This window comes from Syngnathoides biaculeatus, chromosome 2, assembly GCF_019802595.1.
Source record: "Syngnathoides biaculeatus isolate LvHL_M chromosome 2, ASM1980259v1, whole genome shotgun sequence".
Taxonomy (NCBI): Eukaryota; Metazoa; Chordata; class Actinopteri; order Syngnathiformes; family Syngnathidae; genus Syngnathoides; species Syngnathoides biaculeatus.
Window position 1 is genome coordinate 6,139,901 of NC_084641.1, and position 17,431 is coordinate 6,157,331.

General features: G+C 40.9%; 1 protein-coding gene, 1 non-coding gene and 1 pseudogene across 3 annotated transcripts; 2 read left to right on the forward strand and 1 right to left on the reverse strand.

Annotated features, from left to right (window-relative positions):
• Positions 1 to 1,126: 1,126 nt before the first annotated feature.
• Positions 1,127 to 16,804, reverse strand: map3k2 (mitogen-activated protein kinase kinase kinase 2). 2 transcript variants are annotated; one of them, XM_061829223.1, is made up of 17 exons: positions 16,487 to 16,804; positions 12,361 to 12,428; positions 9,769 to 9,887; positions 9,227 to 9,267; positions 9,037 to 9,136; positions 7,671 to 7,781; positions 7,490 to 7,586; positions 7,123 to 7,253; positions 6,966 to 7,045; positions 6,822 to 6,886; positions 6,523 to 6,615; positions 6,205 to 6,438; positions 4,879 to 5,027; positions 4,671 to 4,802; positions 4,470 to 4,599; positions 3,753 to 3,930; positions 1,127 to 2,463 (listed from the first exon to the last, which is right to left on the reverse strand). In XM_061829223.1, the coding sequence occupies exons 2-17, from the start codon at positions 12,362 to 12,364 to the stop codon at positions 2,244 to 2,246; spliced, it is 1,884 nt and encodes a 627-aa protein (XP_061685207.1). In that variant the 5' UTR covers positions 12,365 to 12,428; positions 16,487 to 16,804; the 3' UTR covers positions 1,127 to 2,243. The 2 variants fall into 2 exon arrangements, with proteins under 2 accessions (XP_061685207.1, XP_061685199.1); XM_061829215.1 differs by having other exon boundaries at positions 7,490 to 7,781.
• trnat-ggu (transfer RNA threonine (anticodon GGU)) lies at positions 12,730 to 12,802 on the forward strand. Its single transcript has one exon. It is a non-coding gene; the product is annotated as a tRNA-Thr (tRNA).
• Positions 14,033 to 14,151, forward strand: LOC133497351 (5S ribosomal RNA; annotated as a pseudogene).
• Positions 16,805 to 17,431: the final 627 nt, after the last annotated feature.

Below are 17,431 nucleotides of genomic sequence, written 5' to 3' on the forward strand. Positions count from 1 at the left end.
TATACAAATAAACTTGACTCGACTTTCAGCTCTTACCACTAGAGGGCAGACCTGTTCTTTTCGGAGACAGCAGCTCAACAAAATCAACAGCTTGGCTTTTCCCCACATTATTTTAATCCAAACTTTTAACAAAACATGCTTGTGATCTGATGACATTTTTCTTCTGACAATGTAATACAGTAGTTACTTTTTATTCTGATTACATTATCCCATAACCCGCCACCCTTAAACCCTATGCAACGTTATTTTCTCAGTACAATCCGGGTGGCTGTCTTTACATTGGGGCAAGAGGATATTTAGAAACAAAACTCTAATATCCCCATAGAGGATTAAATCAGTTCAATAACAACTTCTCCCAGATTGTAGACCTTTGGATCACTTCTTCCATGAATTATCGAGTCACTGTTAAAACGCGTGCATGTGTGAACACACCAACCGTGTACCAACAAGTGAAATAAATATCTTTTATTATTCTTCACCGTCATATTAGTGAACACAGCTGTCGCATTACTGCAGAATTTGGCCAAAAACATTTAACGGCACTGCTGCATCGGTCTGGAGCAACCATGCATAAAATATCCCATGTGAAATAAAAATATATATATTAAAAAATTATACATACCACTGATTACAGATCTGATATAAACAGACGTATTGGTCACAAACCAATTAGAATTATAAACATGGCTTCTTTTACAAGACATACACAAACGGACTTTAGAAAAACAAAAAGGTACATTTCACTTTTTACATTTGTACATTTTCATGATCAGCGTCCTCCACCCATGCTGAGAACACTGGCTCCAGGCAATTTGTGAGGCCCCAACCGACCACAGACAGTAGTTAGATGCTCGCACACATACACTTACAACCTTATGGACCAAATACTGCGAGTGAAACGTGGTGAATGAGGCCATCTGACACTTTACAATCATTGAAAATCCACACACTTGTGTAAGAAACAAAACTAACGTGCAAATGAACAATGATAAGGATATGGATGTATGTATAGACATACATTTGCATTTATATACGTATACTCTGTGTGTGTGTGTGTGTGTGTAAATATATATATACACACACACACACCACACACACACACACACACACACACACACACCACACACACATTAGTTAAACATTTGTGACTAAAAATGCATCCTGGATATGTTCCTGGTTTGGTTTTCATAAAATCTCTGTGAATGAATGTGGAGACGTGGTTAAGTGCCTTTAAAGGAATGGAGGGAAACGTTCTCTAAGAGGCTTTTAGTACCATCTAGTGGCTGCTGGAGAAAACCACAAATCTGGTTGGTTCACTGCAAGCTTTACCATCAGTATGATTAACTATGGGAACAATCAGTGGCGGTTTCTGGTATCTGCAGGTGCCAAACGGCAGCATCAAGCTTCACATCACAAATATATTTAGGGCACGGAATGGTTCTGATTTTCTGATTTTACAAGTTCATTGTGAATCTGTGATAAATTGAAGCCTCTTTAAAAGCAGATATGGCTCTCTGGTGGCTCCCGTTTGTTGACAGAAACTACTATTCAAGGCATCTTAAGCCGCATCAAGAGGCACAATCAGGAGTGCTGCTGACTCCCACAGAACTTGCATCACTCAGTGCTGTTTCACTGGAGAAGGGAACGTCTAAAAGTCCAGCTGAACCGGGGGTTTCAATCAAGGTATTATACTCATACGTTCTTAACGCGTATGATATGATTGTGCTTGCAGCAATGAGTGATTAGCTGATAAGCTACCGAGATTTGGTTTCCTCCAGGACCAAACGTAATAATAAGACGACTGACGAAGTCATTCTGGCAATGTTGAGAAACGAAAAAGGCACAAAGCGTGATGGCGACAAAGAACGAGATGAAGGCAGGTGAGTGGAGGTTGTTGTCTGCATGGTTTTTTTTTGTTTTGTTTTGTTTTTTAGCAGCAAGATTTGGCTATCAAAGGCGGGAAACTACATTCTGGGGTCGGGTTCGCAACGTAGACACCATCCCGCAGCACAACAGGATACATTTGAAAAGAAAGCGTTAAAAAAATGGAGATGTTTACCAAGTTCATTTCATCACAAGGGAGGACTGACTTATCCTCACTTGAGAAGTTAAGGTGCAAAAATAGAAGACTTGTGTCTTCTGCAGTTTTATAGAAAGGTCTGGAAGCACCCAACCTTCTTCCTGGTCCAATATGGTTACAGCAAGGAAGCCCACCTTTGTCAAATTAGTAGGAGGGCGGCAAGTTAATGTACAAAGATGTGCCTCAGTAGCTCATCGGCACATGGACGCTGCTTGGTCTCCACAAAGATACGCTTGAGGAACTCTCGGCAGTGGTCTGACACGTGGCCAGGTAATACGGGATTGGTGGGCTGAGTGGCGATCTTAAAGATGGCCGCCATGGCCTCAAACTCCGCCCACGGCGGTCGCTGGGTCAGCATTTCAACAACAGTACAGCCGACACTCCTGAGAGAACAGCGACACGGAACAGCTCAACTCCCTTGGTCATAAGCATCATTCACACCAATCCAAAATATTATTTTCATTCAAAATGTCATTAGAGCACAGTGGTACCTCTACTTAAAAAAGAATGAAATGAAAAAATGAAACTGAAGGTCACGAAACGCCTCCTCGGAAAACGTTGTCTCTAGTTACGAAGGAAATTCAGGATAGGGAAGTAAAAAAATAGGAACAGGTTAGGCTATTGACACGTAAAATGTCCTTCTACTTACGAAAAATTCACATTACGAAACAACTTCCAGAATGGATTAATTTCACAAGTAGAGATAGATACCAATGAATATCTGAAGCAATGGTGGGAGGATGTCACACGCGCAAGTCTCAACTGTAAAGTTTTGAGCTAGCCTTACTTAATATCACAAAAAAGTCATTTGGAGTAACAACTAATTTTAAAGGCGTTCATCAAGACGGTTGTAAATCACGTCATACAATCTTGCTGAGTCACAACACATATCGAATCTTATAATATTCCCCAGCCCCAAAAAAATATTTTAAAAGGGGGCAAACATTTCTTTCATTGCATTATTGATAGAAAAGATGGATGTTGTGACAAAACTGCTTTGTTTTCTGTTGGTCAAATATAATTGGATATGTGACAATAAAGAGTTAAATTGAATGGTAAAGACTATCGATGACAAAAAAAAAATGTGGCTACTCTTACATTTAGAGTTATAGTGAAGAATGTAAACAAATTCTTCATTACCCGTTTATCCTCTACTACAATTCAATCACTTATTTAGAACCATTGACTTGTTTTATAGCAAACCAAATGGTTGTCTTTACTGTTGAAGATTTGTTTGATGTGCTGTAGTGACCAAGTTAAAAATCCAAATCTAATTTTACATCACACAAATGTTAATTAATGAGCTGCGAGTGTTCTCTTAAGTGATGAGCTGGTGTAACAAAATAACTTGATGACACTACGACTTCATCATCTGCATTTCAACAACCCTGCAGCTTTGTGAAATGGTCTTAAGAGTTCTAGACTGTGTGTGTTGCTAGAAACAGAAAACAGCCAAGATCTCTGGGGAAAAATACTTTGTTTTCAAAAACAATTTAAAACTGCGAACAAGACTCGTCCACTCATGTTTCAAGGAAAAGTCAAAATTAGTCTTATGGATACCAAGTAGACGTGAAGTTTTTTAGCCATGCAAATTCCAAGTCTTAAAAATGGCAACTTAAGCCCTTCCCCCACGTATGATGTTAACACAGGAACATGTCACGTGTGGTCCTACCAGATGTCAGCCTTTCTTCCGTAGCCCTCACCACTGATTACTTCTGGGCTCATCCAGTAGGGTGTGCCGGTGACAGACTTGATTCCAGTCCCCGACAGACAAATGGTCTGCAGCCTCCGACTGGCTCCGAAGTCACCCAGCTTGACGTTTCCTACCGAGTCTCGGAGGATGTTGGCCCCTGAAAAAGGCAACTTTTAAACTTTCTTCCTACTCTATTTCACAGATTTCATCAGCAAAAGCAAACAAAACATCTTAAACTCTCCACTGTGATATATTGGAAAAACTGCAAAAGTGTTGCTCAGATATGTACAATCGACATCAATTTTAAAATACATACTACAGTACACAATGTTTACAATATAATTAAATATACAAACTTCTGATAGCAATAATTTCATGCAGTGTATATATTGGGTGTAATATAACATATATAAATCTTTACTGTACACTAGGGGTGCACGACATTAAAAAAATAAATGCAATTTCTTTTGTAAACCCTTCCACTTGGACAAAGTTGTTTGTTGCCCTCTGTCAATGATTTGTTTTAATAATAAATGTATCAAATCCAAGCTTTTCTATGCATTTAAACAAAAACTTCCATTGAACGGAATCAAAGGCTTTTTCCAAAATCCCAACTATGCTGATACGTTTAGATGCTGTTTTTACATAGAGTATGTAAACATCTGGTTAAAACTATATTTGTCTGTTATGCCACACCTTTGATATCCCTGTGAACAATCATGTTGCTGTGCAGGTAGGAAACTCCCTCAAGGATCTGCCTGGTGTAACGTCGTGTCACATTCTCCGTCAGTGCACCATAGGATTTCACCTGGTCTTTTATGGAGCCCTGGAGATACAGGACACCCTCAGTGGAGGATTCACAAATAAATGCCGATTCTACAGAAAGCAACCACTCACTCCAGGCATGTACTCCATGAAGATGGAGAGAGTTCGCTCCATGGAGTCTCGCAGACAACCATAGTACTGGACGATGCGCTCATGGCAAAGATTTTTTAACAGCTGGATTTCACACTCCAACGCACTCACCTCCTGCTCAGCAACAAAGAACAATTTAATCATGACAGCCACAATTCAAGGACAAAAAGTCTAAATCTAAATTTCTGACCTTGCTCGTCTCTGGACTCTCGGGGTCAAACTGGACCTGTTTGACGGCTAGTTCCCGTCCAGTATCTGCGTCGTAGCAGAGGAAAACCCGTCCGAAGGCGCCTTGCCCGAGTAGCTTCCCAAGACGCCAGTTGGTCGGCGCTCGTGGAGCTGAACACACAAAACTATGTCATCAAGGTGGATTGTGACACATTACGTTTACTCAAGTATATCCGTCCATTATCTGAGCTGCTTACCCTCACAAGGGTCAGTGTTCATTCAATATATTCAGTGTAAGCTGGTCATGTGTGAAAAAGTAATTGCCAGCCTTCTTAAATAATGAATTAATTGTGGCTAAGCACAAATTTGGGTTCATTTTCAGTGATCACAGGCAGGCCTGATTACCTCTATGCCTGTTCAATCAAGAAATAATGAGGAGAATCTGTCCAGACAGAATCGAGTTAGACAAAAGATGCAACAAAATGATCCGACCCAAAGAAATTCCAGAACAGTCAAGAAATCAAGTAACTGACATGTATCAGTCTGGAAAGGGTTACAAAACCCATTTGTAAAACTTTAGGACTTAAGTGAACAATAGAGAAAACATGGAATAATGGTGACACTGCCCAGGGGAGGCCGGCCAACGGAGATTCCGTCAAGAGAACAAAAATGACTCATTCAGGAGGCCACAAAGGACCTTAGACAACTTCTCAAGAACTGAAGGCCGACCTTGCCTCACTTAGGGTCAGTGTTCATGACACTACAATATGAAAGAGACGAGGCAAAAATGGAATTCGTGGTGTAGTTCAAAGGTGAAAACAACTCGTTTTACCTGTAGAAAAAAAAAAGAAGACCTTTAAGGGTAATATTATATGGACAGACGAGCTGAAAGCCAAAGCTTTTTGGAAAGTGTGTGCCTCGTTACATCTGCCATAAATGTACCACAGCAGAAAAAGAACATCATACCAACATTTAAACATGGTGGACAAATTGCTGTTATTGATGGAACCATAAATTCTGTTCTTTAACAGAAATCCCTGAAGGGGAATATTCAGCGATCAGTTTGTGACCTCTAGCTGAAGACCTCTTGGGTTCTGCAGCACTCTAACAATCCAAAACACACCTGGAAGTCAAATTCTGAATGAAAAAAAAAAACTAAATGAAGATTTTGAAGTGGCCTTGTGAAAGGCCGTCGATATTTATTTTATGGTAAAATAATCTTGACTTTTATTCATATTCTAAAGTAAAGTCTTCTTAATTGAGTATAATCTTGGCTACTATCTTTACATGTGATCAAGGCGGGGAAAAAAAGAAGCTCAACATTTGCAATGAGTGAGTGAAAACTCACAACGGCTGGGTGGGCTTATGTCCATGACTGACAGGCTTGGGGTGCTCGACTGGTTGGCCTCAATATCACTTCCCCTTCTCGGCCGCCTTGCTGGCCCGGCGCCGTCTTCCAGGTCAGGGGTGAACACACTGCTGCCGCTGCTGGTGCTGGGAGATTGCTCGGTGGGACTGAAGCTGACAGGTGAGCGTAGACCGTGTGCCTGCGTTCGCCGAGCGCGAGGGAAGGTCTTCCTACCTGATGTACAAAGGAGGAAGAGGAGAATGTTTATCTTGCTTAAGTTGTCCAGTTTTTCAACAAAAACCAAAGGCAAATGCCTACCATCACTGTAATCTTGCAGGCCAAAGGGAACGCCGTATCGACGAGGATACGTGCCTCCTTTTCCCGACTTGTCGAAACCTGGGATGTCGTACTCTGGGGAGGAGGGAACCAATTAGATGCACTGCGAGAAACATTAGGTACATCAGAAGGTTGTGTGAATGCGTTTGGACCACTGCGGCACCTGATAACACTATAGTACATAGAAACCCGAAATCCAATGAAGTTGTCCCTACTTCATTGGTTTTGGGGAAAAAAAAAAAAAAAACTATACATCCATCCACCCATTTTCTACTGCGAACCTGGAAAGTCCTGATGGTTGTCAGGGTAACTTTGTGCTCTTGGCATCCTTGACTTGGGATATTCACTGTTAAAAAGAAAAGGTCTCAGTCAAGTATGATACCATGGCCATTCACTCCATCATGATGAAACCAGAGCGTCTCCACCTGTCCAACGGGCTGTCTAAAGAAGGACAACTTCCAGACGCAGAGTTCTCTGGACTGCTCATGCTCAGGGGATCCAGCATCTGAGAAGAAAAAAGCCCCACCATTCAGACTTCCTCTCTGTGTGGAGAAATTTGAGGTTTCGAAACACAAGTACCACCTGGTCCATGCTCTCTGGAATGAACTCTCCTTCACTGTTAATGCTTGTGAAGGAGCCGTTCCTTGCCACTTGCTGGAGTGCGTCTGGAATGTATCCGGGTGGAGGAGAGCTACGGTCTGTCGAATGAGACCCTAAGCCAGGAGGCCATAACAGTTACTGAAAATCAAATCATAATTCTAAAACATTGGATTCATTAAAGGTGAAACTTGTGACCCTGAAGGCTTGTGTTGGGAAACTCTGGGGATTTGATTATTGAGATATATATATATATATATATATATATATATATAATTTTTTGTTGTTGTTGTCTCTAAAATCGATGCAAATTGGTGAAAGATTCTGAACACAGCCATTGTCATTCTCTCACCTAATGACGCAAGCATGTTCTTCTTCTCTGTGACTCTGAAACCTGTGTTGTCCAACTCTTCACATGAAGCCAGAAGGCCCATATTGCTGGAAGAGTTCTGGAAAAAGAAGGGCAAACAAAAAAATCTGAAAAATAGGAGCCCCGAGAGGGTAAAGTCGGTGTGAGACTCAACCCAAGTGACCTGCGAGATCTGCAAAACCAAGAGGATCTTCAGACTCTTCATGTGAACACTTCGATCGAGTAGCTCCACGGCCTTGTCCAAGTCGTCCTGAACAGTAAGCGGAATCACCAGCTGCAGGAGTCAAGGAGCAAAATGAGTGAGAAAAGCGCTGATGAGTAAAAGATGGTCACTGGCTTAATTGTTTGTGTTTGGCCAAACGGACACTGAGCAACGCGACCGGACTGCCCTGCATTGTGTATGGTTCTGCAAGTAACTTTTTTTCCCTCCTCTCTTCTCATGTAATTGAACTAGCAGTATTAGCCTAGCCAGTAGGCACAGGTATGTTTACTGTGCTCACCAAAAAAAGTAATCCCATCCCATGTTGGAGGACGCTTTGACGAAGAAATGTCTTCAATCTAGGCTTGTGTTTAATGACATTAACTTCAATATTACTACTATTTAGTTTGATAGCATCGTGAGTGTATATGGTTGGAGGTAAACATTTGAAAGGACATCATCTACCATTCAAACTTGACCCTGGTGAGTGTATTTGAAGATGGCGATTTTCAGTTTTGATACAGAACTATTACAGCCATGGTATACACCATGTCTACCAAATAAAAGAATAGACTTCCTTCTTCCACTAGAGAAAATGTTTCTACGCTTTTTCCATTCTTTGGTAATCATAAGTAGAATATAGTTGGTTTTACTAAATCCATCTGATTTTTGGTATTTTTTTTTAACAAAACTATGAAGCTCAGATCAACTATGACGCATCCATTTTTGCTTTCATACACTCTGGACATCTGAACAATGCTTTTATTTCATGGACTAGCTCAAATAACTTTTAGGAATGCTTTGGATTTCATAGTAATAATATATTAATAAACATGCACTCTAAATGACAATACTCCCGAAGTACTATAACATCAGTCATGGACTGCTACTGTTCAAAGCCACTTTTAATATGGCACAAGTGTCAAACTCAATGGCCAGGGGCCAGTTTCAGCTGGGCCCAACTTTTCATGTGGCCTGTGAAAGCAAACTATGTGTTAACTTTCACGATTTTGGATAAAACCTGGACCAAAATTTAATTCTAATAAATAATAACGCTGAGATATTGCAAGCTTTGGCGGGACGGTGGCTCAGCTGGAAAGCATTGGCCTTACAGTTCTGAGGTCCCGGGTTCAATTTTTTAACCAACCCCCCCGATTCACTTGAACAACAGTTAAACTATTTTGCATGACTTCTGATTTCAAAAGTAGTTGCCCATCAATTACTTGTGTACATCATTCCATCCATTGTCAGAGTCTCGTCTTCTGTATTGTGAATTAGTGTGCGATTGGCTCTCACACAGTGTCATGATGAATAATAGTCCTGGGTCTACCTCATTGTTGCTGTAGTGAAGGTCCATGGTCTGACCGAAAGCCACCTTTGCTTTTTCCCTCAGGTCATCTAACTTGACGGGGCGGGAGAATTGCAAAATCCTACATATACAAGGAGAAGAAGACAAGATGAAGTGTTGTGCCGTCACAGAGATATACAATACAGTCCACAAAAAGCAGTCTGAGGTTTACCTTTTCTCTCCTTTAAACTCAAACTTCACTCGAACGTCGTTCTGTCCCAAATACAGTGAAAGAAAGTCACATGACAGCAAAATGACATGCTATCTTTCATGCAATTTTAAGATAACCTCTAGCACAATGTTTGCCAACCTTCATTGACCCAAGTGACATATTATGAATGAGAAAATTCTTGTAGCATGCCAAAAAACAAAAATACTACAAAAGTATATTGAGTATAATCAAATTTACTCAGTGTATAGAGTGTGAAATCTATGATGGTTTAATTGAACAAAAAGCTATTGTGTAGTATACTAGTTAAATTTGCATTTTGGCCTCTAGTGGAAAAACATGTTATTGTTCTCCGTTACTATACGTCATAAACGTCATAGATAAGATGAACAAGATGCGTTAGTTATTGTAAATACATTTCTGACAAATTCAGCAAAACTGGATGGTTTCCCACATCTGATGAACTCTCGGGGTACACTGGTGGGAAATTACTGTACGATGAAAGGGCTGAAAATGGATTTTTAAAAATCTGACACTGAGCTTACCAGGTTCTTGGGTGAGGAAGCTTTGGGCTTGCCTAGATCCGACAGGAACCCGGCAGGACGGCTAGAGCGGTGGAGTACTGCCAGGTCCTGCATGATTGACTGCAGCGCCTCCTGCTCATCTACACATTTTATTGTCACAAAAGTGTAAAATGAAGTTAATCCCTGCTAATATTAAAACTATGAAAACTTTGATAACAAATAGCATATGATGACACTCATGTCTGGCCAACTGTACTTAAAAATTAGTCTGCCTACTAGTCCAAACTTTGACTGTAAAGTGGAAGCCCCCAAAGTTGTACTATTTGGAATTGGACCAAGGTTTGGGGGAGGTCATACTGTACCTCCAAAAAAGAGCTGAGAAAAATGGTCTTAAAATAAAGTTTCAAATTTCCGAGTGTAACTTTCAATCTGTCTGTCCGTCCAACCCCCTTCAATAAAAAGGAAAGGCACGTGTCAATCTTAAAATCTAGTTTGCTAGGGAATGTCTTTTTGGGAGTAATATGTAACAACACAATTTTCACAGTATTTAAAGATACAGGGAGTTGTCAGTTTAAGACGGTCTCGATCTAAGTTGTTTCTACTTTTCAACACCCCTGTCTTGTCCGCCATGATGGCCCCAGCACCATAGTATTTCGGCTTAGCTAATGCATATTGCTTATCTGTGTTTCTGCGCTGGGAGTTTACTTGCCCTTTTCGCCCATTTTTTTTTAGACATTATGGCCCAAAAGAAGAAAGCTGTTTTTTTTTTCGTTTTTTTTTTTTTTTAGGAATGCTGGTCTAGCCGAAGAAAAGTAATGACCGTGGAAATGTTGTCATCATTAAAAAAGAAAAAGAAAAAAAACAGAAAGGATTAAGATCGATGGACATGACGGACATTTAGACTTGGGCTTCAGTCGGATGACTGTGGCGATTATTATTAAGGACAAAGTTGGTATTTTAGAGCACATTAAGGGTTTCACCCCAATGAGGGATACAGTGATCACAGAGCAACTTTTTTTGTGAAGAAAAAAAAAAGAGGCAACCTTCTTTGATCGTTGCCGAGATGGAAAGATTACTTACGTTATGGATCAAGGATCCAAATCAACGTAGGCTTAATATCAGCCTCATGCTCATTAAGGGAAAAGGCACAGCGCATTTTCCGAACGTTTATAGAGCAGAAAGGAGAGGACGCCGAGGAGGAATTTAACACGAGCAACGGCTAGGAGGTGAATTGCTTTTTTAGCAAGAGTTTAGGGCAGATTCACTTCATTCTTTGTCATCCACTTCTCGCAGTAATGGTAAGTGACACCTTATCTTTTTTATTTTAATGTATTTTAGTTTTTTTATATGAAGTACCAGCACCCATTCATTTCCGAGCCGCTTATCCTCACGAGGCTCACGGGAATGCCCAGCGGTCATCGTAAATTTTGACTTTAACAGTGAAAACCGATTTAAATTGAAAATTCGAGTTACGTTCGCTACTGCGAGAACGTAACTTTGTCGTACGACCGAAGACTGTCTGTATAGTCTGTGATTTATGGCGCCCCTTACTGCTGGAATTATGCATTACAACAAAGAATACCATCTGTTCAAATCAGACTAAACATCTTCTTTTTAGGTCAGTCAGCCTCACCAAAATTATATAATTTTGTTAAATGCCGCAATAACGAGAGAGACGAGTGAGAGAGAGAGAAAGAGAGAGAGAGTTTATGAGAGAATTTTATATTACTTTCTTCGGGGTCAAACATTTACATACCTTTCGTCAGTATTTAGTAGTATTTTCTTTGAACTGCTTGACTTGGCCCAAACGTTTTGGGTAACCCTCTGCATACTTTTGACAGTACTTTACTGGAATCCTGGCCTATTTCTCCTGACAGTACTGGTGTAACTGAGTCAGGTTTGTCGGGTGCCTTGCTTGCACACGCCTTTTCAGATGCGCCCACAAATTTTCAATGGGATTCGGACCTGATTGTGATGGCCCCTCCAAGACGTTGCCTTTGATATCCTCGAGCCACCTTTTAACTATTGTGGCAGTATGATTAGGGTCATTGTCCATTTGGAAGACCCATTTGTGCCACAGTTTTAGCTTCCTGGTTGATGTCTTGAGATGTTGCCGTAATATGTACGCATATAATAAATATACGCATAGATAATCAGTATTACTGGCGTCTTAAGTGTGCAATGAATTGTGGGTTCTCGCAACATGCACAGTTATAAATCAGTCTTGGGATAAACCAAACTACCTACCGACCCTAGTTCTGAAATGTAGGAAATCGGAACCACAACATTTTTCGGGGGGCCTTAATATATGTATTATGTATACTAAGTGGCCCAACAAAGAGACAACGGAAAAAGCAGACCTCTTTTGACACTAACTCTATAATACTAAGGTTTTGTGATATATAGGTCTTGCATGACAAGATATATGCCTCTGTTTCCCCAAAAAAATTAACCAGATTTAAATTATGCAACCTCAGAGGTATTCAACGTTAGAGGTTCCAATGTGGATGAAATTCTGACTTTTGGTTACTTCCCATCTGCTTTAATGTCAATGTTGAATAGCAACTCCTGAATAACATGTCAAGTTGTCATGTAAAATCCACTTCAACATACCCATCTTAATGGCCCAGTGTTTGACCCAAGAGGAAAGAGGATTCTCTCATCAAAGAGATTCCTTCCTCCTGCAAGACAGAAGTTTGGTAAGAAGATGAGCACAAATGACATACATCTCTTCTTCATGCAGCATCATGTTTACCTTCATGTTGTGACTGTCCAACAAAAATGCTTTTCCACTCAGAATTTTTAAAAAAGGTATTTTTTTTTTCCTGGACCAGTCAACAAGACTACAGTAGTACATAAATTGACTTGACACATATTTTAGTAACACCAGAATCGTAACAAGAATCAGAATCATCTTTTTCGCCAAGTATGTCAGAAACGTGCAAAAATTTGTCTCCGGTACTTGGCGCCACCTTAGTTAGAGGCCCCGTAGCTCAGTGGTTAGAGCACTGGTTTGGTAAACCAGAGGTTGTGGGTTCGTATCCCACTGGGGCCTCCACTACCTGAGAAGGGTTGCGTCAGGAAGGGCATCCGGCGTAAAAATTGTGCCAAACATATATATGCGTTCATCTGAGATGACACGCTGTGGCGACCCCGAAAGGGACAAGCTGAAAGAAACACACACTTGGCGCCACTTTAGTACGACATACATGATGACAACAATCAACTGAGATTTAAAGACATTGTGGTCAACAGCAATAAAGGCTGCTAGCAATCAGACAATGATGGAACTTTTTTTTTTTGGACAATTACAATCCAATTCGAATTCCAAGACAGACTGCCGTAAGATATCATTAGGTGCGCTGTTTCCAGTGATTGTATGTTTCATACGACTGTGACCCCATCAGACAGAAAAATAACCTTATTCTTTCAATGTGCGATAATGTGGAATACGATTATAGATAGGGCTCAGACTCGCTGCCTGAATCTCTATTCGCACTCACCGTAACAAATGACAAGGATTACTATAAAACCGTTACTACTTGTACTATTTTGAAAGAAAAACATGACATTGTCCAACAAAAACAGATCAAAACTCAGCAGTGACTCCCAACCAATGTGCCATGACAGATCATGAGGTGTGCAGTGGGAATTTGCTATTCCACCTACTATGCAGAAAATTATCCATTTATCCATTTTCTGAGACACTTATCCTCACAGGGGTCATGGGAGCCAGCTATCTTCAGGCAGGAGGCGGGGTAAACCCTGAACTAGTTGCTAGCCAATCACAGGGCACATAGAAACAAACAACCATTCACACTCACAATCACACCTAAGGGCAATTTAGAGTCCCCAATTAATGCATGTTTTTGGGATGTGGGAGTAAACCGGAACACCAGGAGAAAACCCATGCAGGCACGGAGAGAACATGCAAAATCCACACAGGCAGTGCTGGGATTTCAACCGCAATTCTCAGAACTGTGAGGCAGACGCCCTACCGTGCCACCAGAAAATTATTAATTTACAAATAATGTATCATTGATCATCCATCTACACCATCTATGTATAGTGACAGGGAGACCAATTACAGTAAATGCTCTTCAATTAGATAGCAGTAGATAGACCCATACCTGACTAACCACACTCTTATTCATGTATTTTAAGTGGCGGAAGAACTGCTGTTTTATGTTTCATTGCCCTTGTTTTTCCACCTTTCCTCAACACACCTATACTGATGACATTGAACATGAGTGCAAGTTTTATTAACTTCAATAGAAGGATCGGTGCTTACGGCCATGCTAGCCTGAGAACGCCCAATCTCGTCAGATCTCAGAAGCTAAGTGGGCTTGGCCCTGGTTAGCACTTGGATGGGAGACCGCCTGGGAATACCAGGTGCTGTAAGCTTCTCTCCCCGCCTAAATGCAGAGGGGCTGCATCAGGAAGGGCATCTGGTGTAAAACTGTACCAAACTAATGTGCGTTCATCTTAGATGACACGCTGTGGCGACCCCTAACGGGACAAGCCGAAAGGAAAAGAAGAAGAACGGAATGATCGGTTTTATGTACCTCTGTAATAGCACTCGTGCACGTGATTTCACTGTTTTCACTGTGCCATATTGCCGGTCAAATAGAGATGCTTGACATTGTGGGAGACACTAAACTGGAGGAGAATATTCACAATGCCTGAGACTGGTTGTGCTGTTGGTTTTCACAATAGACGAGACAGATCTTCAAAGAGATCATTTTATGGAATATCAGATGAAAAGACCAGAAAAGATCGATGGATTTCGGCCATTAAACGTGATGGATGGTGCCCAACCAAATACACATGACTGTGTAGCGATCACTTCATTTCAGGTAAGAATTATTCTTCTCAATCTCAAATAACCTACAAGTATTTATAATGCCAAGTTGACTCATTTGAGAACAATGCGTATGTAAAAAAAAAAAAAAAAAAAAAAAAAAAGTCTGTCACAGAGAGGTTTACGGAGGTAAGCGTGTGGCACAATACGCTTCCGCGTACGGAGGCAAATTTTTTTTTCCAGTCATTGTTAAAAAGCTACTGTCATGAAATGCATGATTTTTAGTACGTTATTAATGAAAAAAAGGCAACCAGAATGGACCCATCCATTTTTTCACCATACAACATGGTTTTGACATATATGGCTTTTTGTCACTCCCACCATGAAAATCCTCTCAAGGGATTTGTTTTTGCAGAAGAAGCAGGACAGTATTGGACAAAATTCTGGATGTCATGCTATAAGACATTTTCATTTAGTCTCAACGGAATTAATTGTCAACAATGGTTTTTTAATGTGGAGATGTTACGTGATTTAATGGCGTAGGTGCACGAGCTCTACATGCTTAAGACATGCAAATACCAAAGGCATTAAAAAGGTGACAATAAAAGCCAATACATTGACAAAATTGCTGACACCTGCCCACACAGCTGTTTTCTGCTCACTCTCTTTACTGTTAATGTCGTGTTTAGTGGAAAGCATCTTTGAGTGTCTTGAGAAGTGCTGTATGAGTTTAATGTATTGTTATTATTATTATTAGATAAAAAGCTTACATAAGTGCATTCTACACACTAAGGGAATTACATGTATGTGTATGTAAAAACTTAATATTAATTTGCATTACTTTTAAATGTCTGACTTAAAAATTAATCACAGCTTGAAGTGGTGAATAAAGCTATCCCTGCGAGGATGTCAGAACAAGCAATTCAAATCACTTGCAAACGCAAACACATGTCTCATACTAGTACATCGCTCCTTAATGGATTACAAACGAAAAAGCTCAACGAACGACATATTGGTGTGAACAATAAATTCAACAAACAAATCATTCAACAGTTTTTCAGTGAAACAGTTCACTGAAGGAATCACTCAGTTCACTTGAGTCCTTGCCCCGCCTGCACGGCGCTGCCTGAGGCTGGCTGCTCATTGGTCATTTGCTGAAGCGAAGGACAACGCTGGCGAATCAAAATTTACAGCTAAAATGAAGTCCCGCCCCCGCATGCACGCTTGCTGCTTATTCGTCACTCGCCGAAGACTCCGAATTGAGTGACAGAATGCTACAACAGTTCCGTTTTTGCTCCAAACCGACTCGGTCGCGTGAGGCGGCGGGTCGCCGCCAAGCTCCAAGAAAGAATCATTTCATAAACTGATTCTGTTCAGTTCGTTTACTAAAAAAAAAAAAAAGATTCGTTCTTCGGAACAGTACGGTTTTCCAGATCTATAGTATTTGTCGCAGGAAAATGATAACACTGGAATACTCATTAAAAGATCATTCTGATTATGTTCTCGTGTCAACGAATTAATCCTCGAAATCTCACCGATTAAAATGAGAGTTGAAAATCACTACAAGCGCATTACTTGACAACAAATATTGCAGCCGTGATTACGGCCTGCTTTGCAGAGAATTAGCCTAAATGGTTTCGACGAGCGCGGCTAGCTGGCGCTTTACGTCAACTTTCGCTCATTAATTTTGCGATTTCAAGCGAGGCTGCTCCAGCCATTGACGGCCATGACCTCTCACGGCACCCGACGACGAACTTGGGACTGACAAGAGAATCTCGGTGACCAAAGACAGGAGACACTTCGGTGTTATGTTAGCTGTCAGGCCACGGAAGTTGCCAAGCAAGGCTAAAGCTAACTGCGGACAAATCGCTCTTTTGCAGTGGGGTAACATAATTGCAAGAAGACTCCGACTTTGAACTCCTATTACAGCTATCATACCTGGACGGAAGGGAATTCACCCAGTCATCCACAGGGCCGGAGCTTGGCGCCCCGGGCCCCGCGGAAGAACCGCCGCCGCGAGCCGAAGTTTGGAACCGAGCTGACAAGTTCGCTCGGGACACGACGACGAGGCCCTCGGGCTGTCACTTTAGCCCCGTCTGTCCCGGAATACGAAGGTCTCACGTGCCATTGAGCCAACGGTGGAGACCCTTCTCTGCAGCTTTTTTGGAAACGAAGTTTATTTTGATTTTAAGCTACTTTTCGCCGTGCTGGCTGACCGCGGTAGCGTTTGCTTGATTTAGCCTTAACATCATCAAGGTACGGGATTGTTGCTACTGAGTCCCGGAAGTCGGTACACTTTAACAAGATAAACGTGTAATACAATGTCACATTATTGTGACGCTTTTATTTTATAGCCGTACACAAGAGTCTTTATTTAAAACTAAGGTTTACTTGCCATGTCACAATCTTCCATCAAATTGGAAGAATGTTCAAAATACAACTAAAGCTTGAGAATCATTTAAGAAACTAGATGCAGCGTAAATTATGTGAAACTGTGGCAGTCAACAAAATGAGAAAAAGTTTTTCTATTTCAACAGAATGAACATCGACAAAATGAATTGATGTTCAATGTTTTCAAATAACTGCACAGTTTCTCTCACTGCATATTTTCACACATATTGCTACGATCATTACCAAAAATGGCAGGTTCTTCAAAAAGTATTTTTCGGGTATTGCTTTCTTGAGGAAAAAATAAATTCAAAAATAATTTTTTGAAAATAAATTTCCTCTCACATCCCGAAAACATGCTAAATTAATTGGACACTCCAAATTGCGCCTAGGTGTGATAGTGAGTCCCTCCCTCGTGAGGATAAGCGGTGAAGAAAATGGATGGATATACTTCTTTCCAGAACTTATCCGTAGCGCGATATTCAGAGCACGTTT